This window comes from Colius striatus, chromosome 5 (genome assembly GCF_028858725.1).
Source record: "Colius striatus isolate bColStr4 chromosome 5, bColStr4.1.hap1, whole genome shotgun sequence".
NCBI classification, from domain to species: domain Eukaryota; kingdom Metazoa; phylum Chordata; class Aves; order Coliiformes; family Coliidae; genus Colius; species Colius striatus.
In genome coordinates this window covers 50,450,842-50,470,292 of record NC_084763.1, presented here as the reverse complement: position 1 = coordinate 50,470,292, position 19,451 = coordinate 50,450,842, and the positions used below count along the sequence as shown (strand labels likewise).

Here is a 19,451-nt window from a genome sequence, read left to right as displayed (position 1 = left end):
GAGACATTGGTTTCCTGTGTCATTCTAACACTTCATAACCCTAGTTATTGTAAGCTCATTAAAAAACGAAAATAATTAAATTCAGACAGGAAACTGACAGAAAACCTCTCTGGAAATTATTAATTTCAGCTGAAGAACCATAACTAGAACCGTAAGTGCTTTAACTCCGTGTGTTATTTCTGCTTTAATACTGATAAAGTTCATACCATTCAGGATACTGATGAAATTCCTCACTACTATCTTCAGCTTTATGCTACAGATTTTCATATCACTTGTCACAGTCATACACATGCTGAAAGGGACTAGTCGCAGATTTTATTTGTGAGCAAAAGGACTTGGCAAAGGCATTAGGTACTGGAACTTAGATTTATATCACATCTATAAAGAAGTTTTATTTATTTCCATTGTAAGACAGTTTCAGCACTCCTGCTCTTGCTTAAACTCACTGTATGTTATTATAAAGGCAGGTCAATTCACAAGCAAACAACTTCATGGTAAGAGATCACAGCCATACCAGTATTCTAAAGAGTGACAGGAAAAAAAGCATCTAGAAAATACTAAAAATGTAATTTCTCTATAACTAAGGAAACTTACTTCAGGAAATAAAAACATGCTTCGAGTTAAAAACTCAAAGTTTGGAAGCTGCAGTTAACGTTGTTCAGAGTTTACATCTCTGAACTAAATCATTCTCTACCTGCTTGTCACTGAAGCTTCCAACTAGAAACGTAACACATCTTAAATCTCGTCAGAAATTAAATAGTGTACTTAAAATGCCTTTTTCCTTCAAGTCAGAGACAAAATCCCCACCAGTAACATCATAACTTCCTTTGACTAGTACTACATTTGGTTTCCTTCCCCTTTTTTCTGTCTCCTATTCCACCAAGACTCTCGTCATCACATATTTTCCTTTTAGCACTGTAGGTCTTCCTTAGAAACTTATCTGCTCTCCTTCTCCCAAATTCTTTTCCCTTCCTATCAGAAAAACCTCACAGATAACCAGAATACACACAGTCTGGAGAGCAAATTGTGTTACTCCTTTGCATTCAAATTCACTCACAATATACCTTAGCAAGAAACTGCTTTCCACTTTTCTAGGAATCAGCATTTTCAACTCGAGAGTCCTGAATCCTGTCAACTTTCCTAACTTCTACAGTAAAAGGATGCTTACTGTAAACAGAGCTACATTCACTACTGGAGAATCGAGTTCCACCCAGGCAAAGTTTTTTTCCCCCTCCATTCTTCCCCTCTCTCCCCTGCCCGCCCCCCCCCTTTTTTTTTTTTTGAGGAATCCCTAAGGACATTGAAGACAAATTCTCTTAAAATCAACACGACTGAAATTTTACCAAAATTATTCCCAGATTAAGTGGTAGAGGCAAAGCAAGATTCCTACATTCACAGATCCAAAAATAGATACAGTTTGAATACAGGGGGTGGGAAAATCCTTTCCTGCTTTAGACTAAAAAAACATAAGATTGAGAATTATCAAGAACTCTGAATAAATAGCTGAGTGCTGTTAAAATCACTACAGATTTTTAAAACCAGCACTCAGTCACACAAACTTGTTCAACCTCAATGCCACAACACAGAGCAGGCGACAACACACCATTTTCTTACAAAGGAACACATAGTCTTTCCCACAGAAAGAGTGAAAACTCTCCAAATTTAAACTCAAAGAGTCCAGACGGATGCCATGGAATAAATTACAATGCATAGCCACTTCTCAACTATTTTAACACTACATGGACAGGATCTCTGTTCTGGTCTACCTTTTTTATAAAATGCTCAGTTACACTAAATACAAACACTTTGTGTTATGTGTTGGTTAAGTCTCTTCCTCTCTTTTCCTCTCTTCCCATCCTACAATACACACACAGTCCCCGATCTCATAACCCACTGCCCTGTGTCATATTGCCTAATCCTGCAGTGACCCCACCACAGGCACTGGAAGTATAAGCTGTTCAGCTGTCCAACTGGAGAGCAGATGGCTTTGTATAAAGTGCCGATTAAAAAACCCCACCTCCATCACACATTAAAAAAAAAAGTCATTTTATCAATAGATTGTCATTTTTACTCAGTAAGTGTAGTAGGTGTGTACAATGCAAGCAAGGTTTCAGTTTTTCAAAGCTACTGCACAAGTCCTCATTAGGAATTTCAGAACTCCAGCTTCCTTTCAAAAGGGGTAAACACAGCTGTGCAGATAAAACAGACCATACCAATCCTACACTCAGCTGACCTTGATACTTGAGGTGAAAGTGAGCTATCAATTTTTTTCAAGTACACATACAGAAAAACCCCAAAAAACAAACAAAAAAATCCCCCCCACCGCCCCAACTGACTAGATGGGAACTAACTAAAGCACTGGGATTTTTGTTTGTTTGCTTCAAGAAAGAAAACACAAGTTTTGAGACTCTGAAGAAAATGATGTAACTGAAGATTCTCTGAAAGTTTCTGACATAGGGAAAAAGCCAGGAGCAGGAGACAGGTCAAAACTTGTGCCGCAATTACCATGCTCATGTATTTGTCATATTTCCCATGAGTAAAACCAAATGAACCTCGCCTCTTAGAAGCATTTATATCAGCAGCTTTCTTTGGGTGGAGCAAACAACTAGAAGTAAATAGACATTAACTCATACTACCTCATGTACCACAAAAAAAATAAAAGTCTTAAAAATATGGCTTGTTAGAGCAGTTCTAATCCAAGTATCTCTTAAAAAAAAAAAAACCCAAACCTTCACGTTATCAAAGTTGTTTTCAAATCTGCTGGTCTATTACTTAAAACAGTGAAATAGCTTAACAACAACAACGGATGCCAGAGAAGGTAATAACCCGTGTTAAATACTTATCACAGGTAGCCTGGTATTAGCTTGTAAAGCGAACTTGTTGAATCTGTCTTGTAAGTGGAGTTTTTTACCCCTTCGATTTCTTTTTTTTTGCTAAGGAAAGAAGTTCAATTTTAGCATCTCTGCATGATTCTGTATCCACATCACTACGACCAAACATACAGACTGAATTATGTGCTGCAAATCTCGAAGGAAAAAAAAAAAATAGTGAATTGTGCTTAACGCAGCTTGACCAAAAAAAAAAAAAAAAAGGCAAGAAGCGCGGCCAACAAGCATTGGCAATCTGGTCAGGGAGTGGAATCCACACTGGCTGGTAGAGACAAGCTACAACCAGGGGAGTCTCTTCCTGCATCAGAGACCCGGTCTGAAATGACTGTTGTAGAGTGTTTGAATCGCGAAGCCTGCGAGAGGCACAGATTGCCATTTTGAAACATCACCTCCCGCTCGCCCATCAGCGCCTGCACACGGGCAGCTTCCTGCCCCCGCAGCCCGCTCATGGCAACGATGCGGGCCGCCGGCGCGCCGGGGAGGACCTACGCACGGTTTCCACCGCGGATCCCCTCCATCTCCATGACTGAATTACGTGATGTCACTCGTGTGCGGGGCTCCTTCCGCCGCCAGAACGGCCGCTGCGGATGGCGGCCCCGTGCTGCCGGCGCGGCTCTGGCGGAGGGGCCGGCCGGCTTCACGTGAGGCGCGGGGGGCCGTCACCAGCTGCTGCCCTGGGGCCCGCCGGCGTTCCCCGGAGGGAGCCGCGCGAGGGGGAAATCCGACAGACCGCGTCTGAGCCAGTCACACGGAGAGGCTCCACCGGCCCCCACTCCCCACCCAGCCGCCCACCCCAGCCCAGAGAGGTCTCCGGGATGTGACTCATAATAAATACAGAGAACAGGAGGGGGGAAAAAAAAGGAGGAAAAAAAAAAAGACACACCCTCCGAGCCGGACTGACATAATAACCCCCTCCCTTCCCCTCCGGAGCGGGGGGATGGAAGCCCGAGCGTTCGGTTGGAAAAGTTGAAAGAAAAGGCAAACCCGTGGGAAGGGCTGCGGGGCGGAGAGCCGCGGCAGGGGCGGTGGGGCGCCGCGCTTCCCCTCCGGCGGCTCCGGCCCCGCCGGCCGCACCAGAGAGCCCAGCCGAGCCTCCCCGCCCCGCCGCCCGCCCCGGTGCGCTGCCCCGCCGCCCCTCACCTGGATGTAGTTGTTTTCGCAGTAGTCGGCGACTCGAGTGAGGTTCTGGTAGCTTTCGAGCAGAGCCCGCTTGCCAGAAGGGATTTCCTCCTCTAGCAACATCTGCAACTCTGCCATTTTCCACCCCTCCGCATCGCTTCCTCTTGCATTAAAGAGATAGCAGCAGCGCCGGGCTCGCAACCCGCCTGGTATTGTGGGATTCCTCCTCGCCTCGCTTTCCCCACCCATCCTTCCCCCACCGAGGAGGGGTGGGAGGGGGGACCAAAAACCCCACCCCCGATTCGCAGAGCAGCGCGGGAGTTGTAGGCAGAGCCGCAGCGCGCATGCGCGGAGCGAGAGAGGGAAGGCGGGGTATGAGGGGAGATGGCGGCCCGTGGAGGTCCGTGACCCGGCTGGCCTCTGCGCCGCAGCGCGACAGGCCTTCTGGGCGCTTAGAGATCAAGGGAGACGCTTGTGCCCTTCTCTCGCCGCCTTCAAAAAAAGCCCCAGTCTCACTGGTGCTCCCTGAGGCAGCGCCTCTCTTCAGGACAAGCCCAAAGGGTCTGGGAGGGAAGCTCAGCCTCGGTTGTCCAGCTGCCTGACGGGCTAGAAATGTGTAAAATGATAGCAGCATCACAATTAGTTCCTTTTCAGGAGATTATCCTGAGAAAAGAGAAACACAGACTCTAAGCTGTGTAGATAATACACAAAGGCCTGCCCTGAAGTAATAACTGAAAATCATCATTTTTTAAAGAATTGATTTAGCTTCATGAGGAGAACTGAAATATTTGGCTGAAGTAAGTAGATACTCGTGCCATGCTTTTACTGTAGTTGTTAATTGTTCAGGGCCTTTTCAGCGTGTTGCAAAGACACAGAAGATACGTGTCTGGTGATCTTTCTTGCATGTTCTGTTGTTGTTGGATTTGGGGTTCTTTCTGTAAGCAAAATCCTGTTTCTGTGATCATACCAGAATAAAAGCCAATAACAGCAGGTGGCTTCCATGCTGGGATGTCCAAGCCTGCCTTTGGAATGAGTAACAGGCCCAGAGGAAGCTGGCTGCAAGGCCGGTTGTTCATGCCTTGGCTTTGTGTGCTGTCTGCACGCAGTTACAAACACAACTGGTATTAGTCCCTGCGTTTCAGTAGTTGTCAGAGAATCCCACACAGTGGTGAAAAGTCAGCATGTTTCAAAGAAAAGAAAAGGACACATAGTAAGAGCAGACTGTCTCATCTCTGCGTAATCATGTGCTGTTTTGCACGTCCTCTGGAGTCTTCTGTTTACAGCAGCGAGGATCGGGATCTTTTGGTACACCTGCTGGTGTCTCTAAATCAAGGCAGAGAGAGAGGAAAAGTAGATCTCCCTTCCCATCTGGGGTCAGCACAGTCCAACAGCTCTGTCTAGAGCCCTGGAAATGAGGATGAGGCTGTGGAGGACCTGTGAGCCTGGAAAGGTCTTTACAGCTGAAGTTACAAAAAACCAGCCCTTGGCTGGGAACAGGTAGACAAGTGCTGAGAGAGATATTTGCATGCTGTCTGGGACAGCAGAGCAAGGAGCTGGTACATTTGCAGCACTTACTGTAGGGTAGAAATGCATCTACATTGCTCTATTCTGATGGTTAATTCATTTGGCAGCTTAGCAAAATAGTTTCCAAAGTGGCTTTCAATCACTCTCTTTAGGACAGCACATAATTTCCAAAAAAACCCCATTTTATTTTGTGTTCCAAGTACCCTTTAATGCAAAATAATTAAATTTTACCTGGATCAGTATTGACGTACAGACAGGCTTTTAATAGGTCTCAGGGCAAGTGTGATCAGAAACCATCCTTGGCACTGTCTTCTCCTTGTTTCCAGCTATCGTGATACAAAGAATGAATTGGATTTCTCTGTTCAGTCTGGCTGCAAACTGCCCATTGGTTTGGATAAGTCTGTAATTGCCTAAAGATCACAAAACTGACTTTGTGGAGGCTGTTAACATCCTCAAATGTAGCACTGTTGTCAGCTCTTCTTAAAATGTTATTGCTACCCCTGTATCAAGAGACAGCAGATGTGTGGGGCCATGCATGTCAACTTTTTCCAGTATGAGAAAAATCAATGGTGTGTGTTTTGCTAAGTGTATCATGGTTTTGCTGGCAACCTAGCCCTACAAGCAGATGGCAGGACAGCAGCTTAGCGAGTGTGTGGGTTTAGGCTGGGGTCATGCTCAGCAGAGAAAGCTGGGGAAGAAGAAGGAAGGGAGGCACATTCAGAGCAATGGCGTTTGTCTTCCCAAATCACTGCTGCTCGTGACGGAGCTCTGCTGTCCTGGGGATGGCTGGGCACCTGGCTGCCCATGGGAAGAACTGAATTCATTGCTTGTTTTGCTTTGTTTGCATGTGCATCTTTTGCTTTACCTATGAAACTGCTTTTATCTCAACTCACAAGATTTCTCACTTTTTCTCTTCCAATTCTTCCTCCCAATCCCACCGTGGGGGTGTGAGCGAGTGGCTGTGTGAGGCTTGGGTGCTGTCTGGGGTTAAACCACGACAGTGGGGTAGGGCTGGCTCCCAGGAAACAAATGTTCCTCAAAGCAGTAGAGCAGAGGAGCTCCAGAAGGCCTTTACAGTCCCTTTCCTTCCAACGTGTCTTGCCCCAAAATGCCTTGCACAAACCAAAAAAAATCTACCAACTCTATCTCGAAATGTGCTCACAGCTCCAAAGACCTTGGAAGATGGTGTCAAAGAGCACCACCTTGTGACAGCCGCACCGTGACCTTTCCTCAGCCTTCCTGGCCCCACCAGGTGTGGGCCCCATGCCAAGTGGAAAGACCTGTGGTAGACAGACAAACAACCTTAGCTCCTGCCCCATGACAGTCCTCCTGCTTTCAAAATTACTCTCACTTGAGTGTCTTTGCAGTGCATTCCTCGTGTCTGAAGTTTCTGGAGGGTTTACTGACTCAGGCGCAATAGACCCAAGCTGGCTCCATCAGTATGTGTAGTGTGTACACTGAGCCGTTCCAGAACACCTGAAAGCACAGAGGCATTTGGGTAGCTATGCAAGTACTAGCCAAATCTAGCAGAACCAGCACTGAGCCAGAGCAAATAAACCTTGGACTGCAGCTGACATTTCCTGATACACTAGTGGACTCTGAACTGCATTCACTGTGGTTTTCTTTAGAAACTTGTGTTCTGGTGGGGATTTTTGTTGTTGTTTTGGGGGGGATTGTTGTTTATTTTTTTATTATCACACTTTCCCATTGCTCCAGACAGTAAACTGATGTTTAGAAGGAAAAGTTAACTAACTTATTCCAGATACTTCAACAGTGCAGGAAAGCTGAGAATAAAAGTTTTCCTAGCTGTGGCACCTGGACTGATAGAGGAAAAAACTGTAATGATGGCTCCAGCCAAATGATCCCCTGAATGAAATCCCATCCAGAGTAAAATGTGCTTATATGCCTCTCAGTCTCTGAACTGTGCATCTGAGATTTACTCCTCCTCAGTGGGGCATGATGATTTCCAGGGGCAATGCTGTCCTTCTGGGACATAGCCTCTTTTTAACTTGGAGAGAAAAATAAGACTACATTCTAAACACAACTGTTTAGAGTAGCATGGAAGTAGCAGCATCAAAGCCCCTTCTCCTGTACTGCAATTTGTGTAGCTCTGTAACCATCTAATCCCTTTTCTAGGCCACAGATTGATGTGAGTCTCTTTTTCCCTTGGGAACAGTACTTGCTTCGGTAGTGTTAATTGAAAAATAACTCTTCTTTTTTCTTGGACCATTTCTTAGCTGGATAATTCCTGATTTGGTTCTTTAGCCCCACAGCACTTTTGACCATACAGTGGAAAGGGAGATGAAGGATCTGAGGGGGCAGCTGAACACACAGAGAACACAGGGCCTGTTCAGATTAGCCACATCAGCTGTATTGCCAAATGCCAGAAGTCTCATGCTCTTGTAAGAATATTTTCATTGATTACAGTGATTTAGGTACACAAGTGTGGCTGTACTGGGGCAATCCTGTGTGAATACTTAATACTATAACTTTAATGTGTTTTGGTTTGGTTTTTTTTTCTGGGACCAAAAGCTGCCTTTTTAGTATTTCCTATAGCAGATCAGAAGTAGCTGCCCAAGAAAGTACATGGCTGTGTTAGTTTGCTTTCCTGCATTTAGCTCCAGCCTGTGGAGCCTTACTTAAGAAGCATAATAATTAACCATATTGATATTTCAGTTATCGTCACAAGGTATCTTGAGTATTGCAGAGATGAATGGGGCTGCTCCCACTTCCCAGAGACAATTTGTCAGGCTCTCTGTGCTCTCATGGACACCTCCACGTGCCCTTTTTTCCAATTAACATTTTAAAGGTTTTCATCACAGCTGTAACAACTGGAGATACTCCCTCCTGCCTTGCTGTGGGAGCAGGGGTGTTTGGGGTAGAGCTGCAGTCCTGAGGCTGGTCCAGGGACCCCATCACACCCCCTTGCCAGTTGCTAGGCAGCCAGTAAGCTCGGTGCAGCAGAGGCAGCACACACCAGCTAGGCATTGCTAGGCAGCCTGAGCTGCTGGAGAGCAAAAAAATACTGAGATTCGAAATTACATTCTCCAGAATGCACAAGATAAGAGCAGCATAAAAATAAATAGTTTTACTGTATTTTGACACAACCTTTCTCCTCTAATATATTTTCACTTGCAGGATTTGCCTTCTGTCTCAATCTCATTTTTTTCATAAATTCTCTCCTCTTCCTCCCTCCTGCATGTTTATCTCTGCCCCTCAGCAGTGCCTGGTGTCAACAGTCCTTCGTTTTCTCTCCACTCCACTACCCTTTTCTCAATCTATCATCTCAGATTTTCCCTTCCCATGTTCGACTGGATCCCCTGTTCCTTTGGCCTCTTTCATTTTGGTCTTCATTCTTTCATTTTTTTCACATCAGCCTCTGACTGCCAGGTTGCCTCTTGACTTTACCTTTCCAGTTTCACTGCATTCAAAGAATTCCTCCCATATCTTCTGTTCCCACCTTGCATTCTAGGTCCCTTCTGCTGCTGTCGCTTCCAGCTGCCCACCACAGGGTAGGCTTACCTTCTTAATCCCTCAAAGTACTGCCAAGGCAGAGGAGGCATCCACAGCCCTAAGAGCATTAGAAAAGTGGAGGATCATGCTCTTGTTGGTGATGCAGCCATACATACAGAGAACATCAAGAAAGCCCATTTCTTTCTTCCTAGACCCAAACCATGAAACATGCATATTGTGTGACAAATGACAAGATGGCTTGCTTCTTAAACCAGTAACAAATGAGGCTACACTATTTTGAGGAAGGACTTTAAAGCAAACACTTAAAGCAGGAGGTGAATTTCTGGCAGTAATCCTTTTTATTAGCTTTTTTTTTTTTTGGCCCTCTTTTATATAATGGGTTTGAGAAGGTAGTTTAAACATGAAAAGAATCAAGCTCACTGCAAGGGGTAGGCACTGAGTGAAAGTCAGCTTTTTGAATAGACTCATGCAGCTTTGGCCCACTCGTTAGAGGGCAGGTTGGAATTTCCTGATGAAATAGCTGTTTGTTGGAGGATGCCAACCCTTCAAAATTGAAGAATTTCTTTGACATGTATATAAGAAATAAAACTTTCCCTGGGAAAGGTTTTTCACTCTGCATAGAGCTTCTAGTCAAAAGCAGACAGAGAGACACCATGCTCAGGAAAAAAGCAATACTTGGATAACTGTCAGTGAATATGGTAGATCCAAAGGCAAGTGTCCTCTGTCTCTGACTTGAAAGCAGACACTGAAAGGTGGATGCTCCATCAGCAGCGCCCTGCTCACTTAGCTCTTTGGAGAGAGCATCCCTAGCAGGAAAAAAACACTGCTTAAGGTCTTGAGAAATGTTTTCAAATCTGAAAACACCATTATCACCATTTCTGTTCTATTTTGCACTGCTTGATAAAGGCTATGAGAATAACAGGTATGTTTCAGAGTAAATGCATATACATGTAGAGCTGGCCCAAGTTTATTTGGGCTTATTGGCTCAGACATTATTTGCAAGGTCTTCAGGAATATAACTGCTTCCTTGAAATCATAGAATCATAGAATGGTAGGGGTTGAAAGGAACCTTTAGAGATCATCTAGTCCAACCCCCCTGCAGAAGCAGGGTCACCTAGATCAGGTTGCATAGGAACATGTCCAGGCTGGTCTTGAAGACCTGCAAGGAAGGAGACTCCACACCCTCCCTGGGCAGCCTGTTCCACTGCTCCGGCACCCTCACAGTGAAATAGTTTTTTCTTATGTTTAAGTGGAATTTTTTGTGTTCCAGCTTCATCTTCATCCCATTACCCCTTGTCCTGTAGAACCTAAGATGGCTTGGCAAATTCAAGCAACTCTGCAAATGATGTCTTGAGACCACTGGCTGGTGCTGAACCCAGAGTTAATAAGCTCTTCTGGACTGTATTTACTATATGCAGAACTGGAGTGCCTCTGGTGTTCTTGGAGCATCTCTAATATCCACGTTTTTCTGTTCTCCATCAGTTCCCAGTCTCCTATGGTCTCAGAAAGTAGAGGCCTGACTGTAATATTACCATTATCTAGTTTATATGCACCGCAAAATCGATTAATCTTGGCTCAGTTCTATACCTAACCACAATCTCTAGACTATTTTTCCTAGCTTCAGTACTAAGTTTCTCTACATTAACTGAATGTGTAAAAACCAGAAAGCAGTAAACATCTATGTTTCAGTTCTCAGTGTTTTAGAGTTACCATTTGATTGATCTTTGAGTTTTTAATAAATTGAAATAATTTAGAGATGTCCATGTTATTGCCACATAAAAAGAAATCAAAGACATGTCAAAATATTCTTAGCATAATGCAAAGCCTTAAAAGAACATACTATGTGAAGATAATATAATTGCACAACTGCAAGTTTTCATTGTATCTGAGGAAACGCAAGCATGGATAGGAAATACTTTTATATACTTTCTATTTAAAAGACTAGTTTTTTACTAAGCCCCACAGTTTCTTTCATGCAGATTTAAAAGCATTCATATTCTGTACTGGTTAATTGGCTTGCCTCTTTTGCATTTAAATATATACTTCATTGAATTGCAGCTTTCCATCATAAAAGCAGAAAAGAAAAAATAATTAAATGATAACATCATACTACTACCGAAAGAGCCCTGTTTTCTCCATAAAAAATAAATATTTGACAGCAATTCTGCAGTGATAGTATTTCTCAGCACAATATTTGGATGACAAAATAAGGCACGACATAATAGGGGTGTTTTTTTCAGCAAGTAAAAACACATGACAGTTATTGGATCTGTTCCAGCTCCCAGTGAAACAGTAAAGCCTCAACTGGATTTAATATTAAATCTACCAAGTAGAGCAGAATTTGAAAAGGAGCATCTTCAATAGGCATTGAAGGCAAAAGGAACGGGATTGGAGGCACAGCAACCCTCACATGCAGTTGTCTACTAGCAAATCATTTCCAAACTAAGATAACATTGACATCCTCTGTGGCATTTTCCCTGTCAGAGCCCAAACGCCGACTGTGCAGATAATGAGGGTAAAAAGTCATTACACATAGACTGAGGCTATTGTCTGTTGGGAACATTTAAAAATAAATCAGGCCATTTAGAGCAATCTAAAGGAACTTAAAGGGTAAGGATTGGCTATTCAGAATAAACAGGGGTTTTCTTTCCTGTTAGTTTTCATTAAATAACAGGAACAATCTCCTGTGCCTATGAGATTGATTACATGTCTCAAACTTAGTTCAGATATTAATCAATCTCAGCAACCACTTATTGTTTCCTGTAGCATAATGGAGTAAACATTGTCCTTTAATTACCACTAATGAAAGATACCTGCAGTGAAAGTGAATATATGGCATTGGAAAATGACTCGATTGAGAGGGCAGCAAATGCAAATATGAACAATCTTTATGATACACAGGTATAATTAGAAGCAAATATGTAAATAAGTGATGGCAGCTTCCTGCTATTCTCAACTATTTGATGTCAACATTAGCTCTGACTGTTTCAATTTATTGGTCATAACCATTATAGCCCCTACATACTTTTTGTAGCCAGTGTATTTCCTAAAGGGTTGTGGACTTTTAAACTATGGCATGTAATAAATCTGTACTGACTCAGTGTTAAAATGAAGTAGGTTAATGCTTGCTGTCACTTCTCTTTAAATGTCTGACTCTTCACTCTGTATTTGACGTGTTTGTTCTTCTCAAAATTTACTTGGTGTATAAGGTACAGCCTATCTAGGTTTTTACAGGAGTTGGAAGGTGTCTCATAGCCAGATATCTTGGCTTATATGCTAAGGAAAAGAAAATATTTATTTAATATTGTTCTGATTGCAAAAGACATCAAGATGCTGTTTTACATGGAAGATACAGTACTGACAACTCACTGCAAGTGAAATCTGTAGTTAAATTTCTCTGTGTCATAGAATCATAGAATCACAGAATGGTAAGGGTTGAAAGGGACCTTTAGAGATCATCTAGTCCAACCCCCCTGCAGAAGCAGGTTCACCTAGATCAGCTCACACAGGAACGTGTCCAGGTAGGTCTTAAAGCCCTCCAAGGAAGGAGACTCCACACCCTTCCTGGGCAGCCTGTGCCAGGGCTCCCTCACCTCAACAGTGAAATAGTTTTTTCTTATGTTTAAGTGGAACTTTTTGTGTTCCAGCTTCATCCCATTACCCCTTGTCCTGTTGCCAACTACTATAGAAAAAAGGGATACCCCAGCCTCCTGACACCTACCATTTAGGTATTTGTAAACGTTAATAAGATCCCCCCTCAGTTTCCTCTTTTCTAGACTATACAGCCTCAGTTCCTGCAGCCTTTCCTCATATGAAAGATGCTCCAGTCCCCTGATCATCTTGGTGGCCCTGTGCTGAACTCTTTCCAGAACTTCTCTGTCCCTCTTGAGCTGAGGAGCCCAGAACTGGACACAGGACTCCAGATGAGGCCTCAGCAGGGCAGAGGGGAAAGCAACTGCTTTGCTATCAGTTGCTAATACCTTTGTCAGTCTTAATTTAGCCCTAATAGCATATATTTCAATTTCAGACTTTTTTTTTGCCCTTCAGGGAATTTGTGAGACAGAAGCACAATGAAATGCTTTCTATTGAATCCATTACAAACGTTTCAGCCACGAGGTGAAACTCCCAGCAGCTGGGTATTTTGAAGGAGGTCTTTCAAATTTGGCAGAATAAAGTTTCAGGGTCATACCTCCAGCTCCTCCTGAGAAAACCTGATGATTAATTCCTAATTTTCTAAAAGCAATATATTTGCATACTTTCAGTAGAGTTTTTAAGAGTTAAGATACATTCACTGAGGAACTGGGCTATGCTGATAATGTTTCACTGTGCACTGCAAGGGCCTTCAAGGGATTTTCTCTGCTTTTTTGGTTTTTAATGAACACTGTGATGGGTAATAGCATAGAGGGATTGTAACCCCTTGTATCTGGAATGTAGCAGTATGATGTGTTCTTGGACAAGAGATACAGAAGGGGTTTCTAGGGGCCAAAAAGAAGAGGCATGTACAAGTATGAAAGAGAAGGAGAAGAATAGGTCCAGAGGAACTATGATGAGATGTAGATTGTTTAAGGATGTGGTGCAGCAGGATGGGCTTATCATGCCAGAGAACAGTCTTTCTGAGAAGAGCAATAAAAAACTAAAGACACTTCCTGCACAGGACATAGACTTGGATCCAGGAACTTTTCTCGTTTTCTCACAATAGCCACAAAATTCACAGAAAATTGTGGATTCCATTCTACAGTCTTCACTTGTAACTCCTGCTATGTAGATAGGAAAAACCAAATCCTATTGTTGGTACTGATATTGACTGCACATTGCAGATGCTGACCACAACTTAGCAGGCTGAAACAATATACTGATCAGTTAATTACCTACTGAGTGCCAACATCTCATGATCTCAGAGATAACCTGATACTTGGCTGGGTATCATCACAGAGGCTAATAAAGGGGTCAGGTCTTTTTTATCCTACAGATTTGTTGAAACAAGCTCTATTTTGAAAACTCCTTTGGTTTCCAGTGAAGGAATAAATGTGCTGTCAAGAAAAAAAATGGGCTGAATATCTTTGCTCAAAAGGCTAATATACATACTTTCTAATTATTTTTATTGTGTGGCCTGAAAAGTTTCTTATCTCTTTTCAGATAAAAGAGTCCAGTGTCTACATGCTTTCTTGTTCTACATTAGGAACAGAGCAGCAAATCTGATATATGGGATCTCATACAAAGACATCATCTTTATAACTGAAAAAGCCTCAGTTCTGTTACCTCTGCTATTTACAATAGCTTCATGCTATAATAGTCTATGAGAACAATGAAATTGCTATAATGCAATTTTCCTCTACAGTTCTGGGATGGGTATAAACTAGATCAACTGATGACACAAGCTTATAGCTGAAGTTATTCTGTTGCAGTTATTCTGTTCAGATAAAAGCCAGGTGGCGTTGGTTAAAGTAGCGCCGAGGCAGTCATAACCCTGATACCTTTTACCATGGTGACCACTGCCCATCACACACTAGTGTTAGGCTGGTAGCTGCTAACCATTCCCTTGGCACATGGCAGGCACCTGCATTTTGTGGATCAGAGTACCACTTATTTTACCTCTTTGGGTATTTTAGTAAGAGTAGGCAAATGACTACGAGAATATTGTGTATATCTGCAGAAGACTTTAATATGAAGACCTGGCAAGTGTCTTGAATATGGCAAAATTGTCCTCTGTACTTCATAGTCCAGCTTTCTATGCTGCCTAATTTTAAATGTCCCTAGTGAAAATGGCCTGGAGCTTCCAATATATCAGCTGTCAGACAGTACCACCACCCGCTATGGTACTGCACAACTTGTGTGATGCTAAGGGTGACATTGTCATATGACTTTTCACAGATTTGCATACAAATGTACTTTTCAAAGGTTTCCTGAAGCCACAGGGGAATGTATTTATTTATAAGTGCCTAGGAATAAGGGTCACAGCAACTACTTAATTCTTGTTTAATCCATTGCTAGGGCTTATTCACAAAATAGATGGTATAAGTTATGCTGTCCAATGCATAATCATTTTTTGTGTGAAAGTTTTTAATCAAATGAAAGGAAGCCTGTTGTCTCAAAGTAGCTCACAAGCTATGAAAGATAAAATAAGCAAAAAGGCTTATTCATTGTGAAATAAGGGTTCTCCTATGCAGGGTAATACTGAAACAATTATAACCATTTCAAATTCATACCTTAATGTACGTCAGAAATCTCACGATAGCAGGCTGGTCTTGTGTGTTTGCCCTCTGCCACCTGCCCCAATCCCCCCAGCAGATCTCTTATATCATTTGTCTTCTGAATTTGTGTAACAAAACTTCAAAGTAATGAAAAAACATGTTTTGCCCTCAGTTGGCATGTATTTATTTACTAAACAGTTCTTTCACACAATAGTGGCTAAAATTGCAAACTGTATTTGATATAACTCATATTTGTTAACCTCTGTTGGTTTGCAGGGAGAGATTTTGTCACAAGAGGGTTTGTTTTCATATAAGTAGTAATCTGAAAGCTAAATTCAGGGCAGAAAGGCAATAGGTAAGTCTGTGATTCTATCTGGAGGATGGATATGAATAGTATTTCTTTCTTCTCACTATTCCTGACATTTAAAAATGTGTTTTGATATTTCATTATGTTTCTTAATAATTAATCCAGGATAATTTAGCACATCTTCTCCTGTCAATTTAAGTTATTTGGTTTTGCCCAACCATTTCTCAAGATCATACTCATAGAAAGGAAAAGGCAGAAATTTGTTTACTATAAAACATATCAGCAAGTCTATTATTCAGGGAGTGCCACGTTAAATGAATTAAGTGATGTCACAGTGGGATGAAAGAATTGATCCTATCTACATACCTAATTGTTGTGGGTTAACCTTACCTAGCAACTAAGCACCACAGTCACTTGCTCCTCCCCACAGCCCCTGTGGGATAGGGAGAAGTGAAAACAAGTAAAACTCAAGAGCTAAGAACAGTTTAATAATTTAAATAAATTAATAAATAACCTCCCCAGCAATAATAATAGTAATGAAAAGGATGCTAGCAAGAGAGTGAAATAAAACCCAAGAAAGATAAGTGATGCACAATCTCACTCCTCCCCCCTGGATGTGCTGACATGTAGCCAAGGCTTAGTCATCCTCATACAGCCCCACCAAGACAATCTGTAGAAAGGACTTGGTCAACACTTTAAAACTCAACCTGGTTTACTCTATGAGTAGATGAGTATCTACTAGAGCAGTTCCAGAGGCAGATAAGAAGGACAGCAATTAGCAGCTGCAAAGGTGCAGGAGATAGTCATCTCTTCAGCTATCTTGGGAGTAGCTGGCAGAGAATGTGTGAATGCAGCCAATGTTCATGGCAAGACATTTAAAAATGTATTTACTTCATTAAAATGTAATTTAACTATCAATGAAAAAGGAGTAAAACTTGAAAATTAGTCATTTGTGTCTATTTTGTTTTTAATTTCCAGTCTTTGAGTGAAGGGGGAATTCTGTTTTGTTGCAGGGTGAGTTGACACCCTTGTTCATGCACCATTCTGCTTTTTTCAATAGGGCCTTTATCTGTGAACTAATGTGATAAATGAAGACACGCATGTTATCCATTTTAAAGAGCCTCAATATGTTAACAAACTGCTCTGAAGTACATAGTTTGAGGCACATGAAGAGATACAGACCAGAGGAAGTAAAGATGGTCCATTTGGAATGACTGAGCGAACACCACAAAGCTGCTTTTTAGGGTGGGCATGAACCTTCACTTACTTTTAATATAACTGTTTTAAACGTGTTTTCTCACCCCTTTTCTATACATCTTTTCTATAATGTGAAATGTCAAGGTCCATAATGGATTTGGGAGCTTACCCTGCTTCTTTGTACCCTCAAATTTCCCATTTCAAAACATGAATAGTGATGCAGATGACAGCATCGATCAAATGTGAATCTTTCACAATGATTTAGAAAATATCTATCTATGGGTCCTATTGTGAATGCAAATCAAAGACAGGAAATAAGGGTAATGGCAGGTGGCAGAAGGAAAGCACAAGGCCAGAATCCCTGACAGCCAAGGGCTCCACCTTGTAAATGTACACAGGATTTAATTTAACTATTGTGAAATCCGTGGGTTGCTCAGAATGTTGAGCTTGAACATGTGCATAATCACAGACTTAGTCAGTGCAACTATTTTGTCTTCAAAAGACATGTATTTGGGCTGTGGTTACAGTGGTTTAGTCTCTGTGTTTTGAATATCTCTTGTTCCTTCCTCTGCCTGCCCCGCCTCCACAAAGTTTTGGATTTGTTTATGCAGAAGACAGGAGGAGCTGTGGTGGGAATGGGGTCAGAAGGCTTGTGCAGCCAGAAGAGCACTCCACTGCCATGTGAGCACAGCTCTCCTAATCCAGTGAAGAATGGGCTCTCTGGTCTCTTCCTTTGATCTGTTTAATATATTGCTTTTACCAACAGCTCATATGTATTCATCAATTTCATCTATAACATCACTAGTTTATATACTATGTATGCAAAAATATGTGTATGGACTTGGTTATTGCATTTTCCTCTGTTACAAAACAGAAACATGTTTGTGTACTTTCTTCAAAGTAAGTAGTATCCACAGTATATTTATCATTACATAGAAATTTAGACTTTGGGTCAGACAACTCTACTAATCGAAGGCTTTAGTTTTTAGGAGTTTGTTTGTTTGTTTTCCAACTACCATGCAAAAGAATAAGAAAGCACACCAAAAATTATTAAGTGAAAATTAAGTGAACAACCCTCTGCTGAAAAGGTTAGAAACAGAAGTGAACTGCTCATAATGCATGATTTGCTAAGGTAGCTGACAGACATTTGTCTCAAGGGTTCATACAAGTTAAAGATAATCTGCAAAGAAATGTGTAGCTCCCTTTCTAAAAAAAGTCTTTAGAAATTCAGAGGCCCTTCCACTTGCAGGATTTTGAATAGTGAAATGGCAGGAAAGTGAACAGAGCAACAAAAAAGGGATCTGTAATCACAGTGTTTAAAATCCCATTTTTTATTTACATTAAAAGGAACATCAAGGGACATCTAGTTATCTGTGTGTGCTAAATTTAGATATTCTTAAATCAGCGTGTACAGATTAATTACATGCAAGAGTTTTAAATGAGCCAGCCAAGAGCATTATGGACTGTTAATATTCATTCTCAGTCAGTTTTCAAACATTGGAGAAGTTCCAGAGCACTGAAAGAAAGCAAAGGTTGTGCCAATATTGAAAAAAGATGTGTCGGTTTTGTAGTCCTATCAACTTAATATTGATCCCACAGACATGACAGAATGACTGACAGGAGATTGCATTATGAAAACATTAAAGAAGTATAATTCAATTCCTGCAAATCAATAGGAATGTATGGAGAAGTATACATATATTCAGGATAACTCAATATCCTTTTCTGTGAGAATACAAGTTTGATACAGAAATGCAGCTGTGTTGTAGAAATGTATTTATACTTCTGTAAAAATATCTGACTACATCAAAATTTGTCTGAGAAACATGTTTTAAAACAGAAATTATTCTAATAGAAAATCATTATGGTGCATGTCACATTTTCATATGCCTGAAAGACTTCAAATGTGGTCATAAAGGGTGTACCAGTCTTGACTCCCTGTTGCTCATTTTGAATAACCTACAAGAAAGCAATAAAATTACTGCCGATAAAATTTGCAGAGAGCACGGTGACAAAAGAACAGGCTGACATGACAGAATAATCTGATAAGCTAGTTCCAAAACAGCACATCTAACTACAGACAAATACTGTTCTATCCAAACAAAAGCTTTAAGAGTACACAAAGCAACATGGATCCTCAGCTACAAGTATGAGAATCCTGTGCTTTGAGGCTTTCATCCACCTCTACATCCAAAAACCACAATGAATTCTGGACATACAAATAAGAATAATGAGTTTGCCTCAGTCTTCTCTTGCCTTTGATTCTAACGCAAGTATTCCTGTGGCACATTACCTAGAAGTGGTATCTGTGGTGCAAGAAAGATGTTAAAATATTGGAAAGACCTAAGAATAAAACATTGAATTGGAGTGAAAGCATCAGTGAATTCAATTCTAAATAAACAAAATCAAGGGGTTGCTTGATTTCTATTTATAAGGAATTGTAGGGTAGTTGGAGAACACTTAGGACAATAATAGTGAGTTCTGTAATCCAGCAAACAAAGCTACAGAAAGATTAAAAGCTGATAATAAAAACTAGGCCAAAAAATAGAAGAAACAGAACATGTTTTGGCAATTTGTTTCTTTTGCATGGCAAATTTGTAGTATTAACATTTGATTCCTGGATGTTTTAAAGGGATATATATGACACTGAATACTTGGGCACTTTAATGAGTACATCTTTAGTTGAAGACTAAAATGCTTTCTGAAAGTGCCCTCTGCCCCCTGTTAGATTACTCAGTCCACCATAACTGT

General features: G+C 41.5%; 1 protein-coding gene across 11 annotated transcripts in view; it reads right to left on the bottom strand.

Annotated features, from left to right (window-relative positions):
* The window catches only part of ABI1 (abl interactor 1), a 142,469-nt gene extending 138,226 nt beyond the window's left edge, over positions 1–4,243 (bottom strand). For 7 of the 11 annotated variants that reach the window (XM_061997109.1, XM_061997101.1, XM_061997100.1 and 4 more), the window contains exon 1: positions 4,029–4,227. In XM_061997109.1, the coding sequence (XP_061853093.1) occupies positions 4,029–4,145 (117 nt within the window). In that variant the 5' untranslated portion in view covers positions 4,146–4,227. Of the gene's footprint in view, positions 1–4,028 lie in introns of all 11 variants that reach the window. The other 4 variants (XM_061997108.1, XM_061997107.1, XM_061997105.1 and 1 more) reach the window with 1 other exon arrangement.
* Between the last annotated feature and the right edge of the window lie 15,208 nt (positions 4,244–19,451).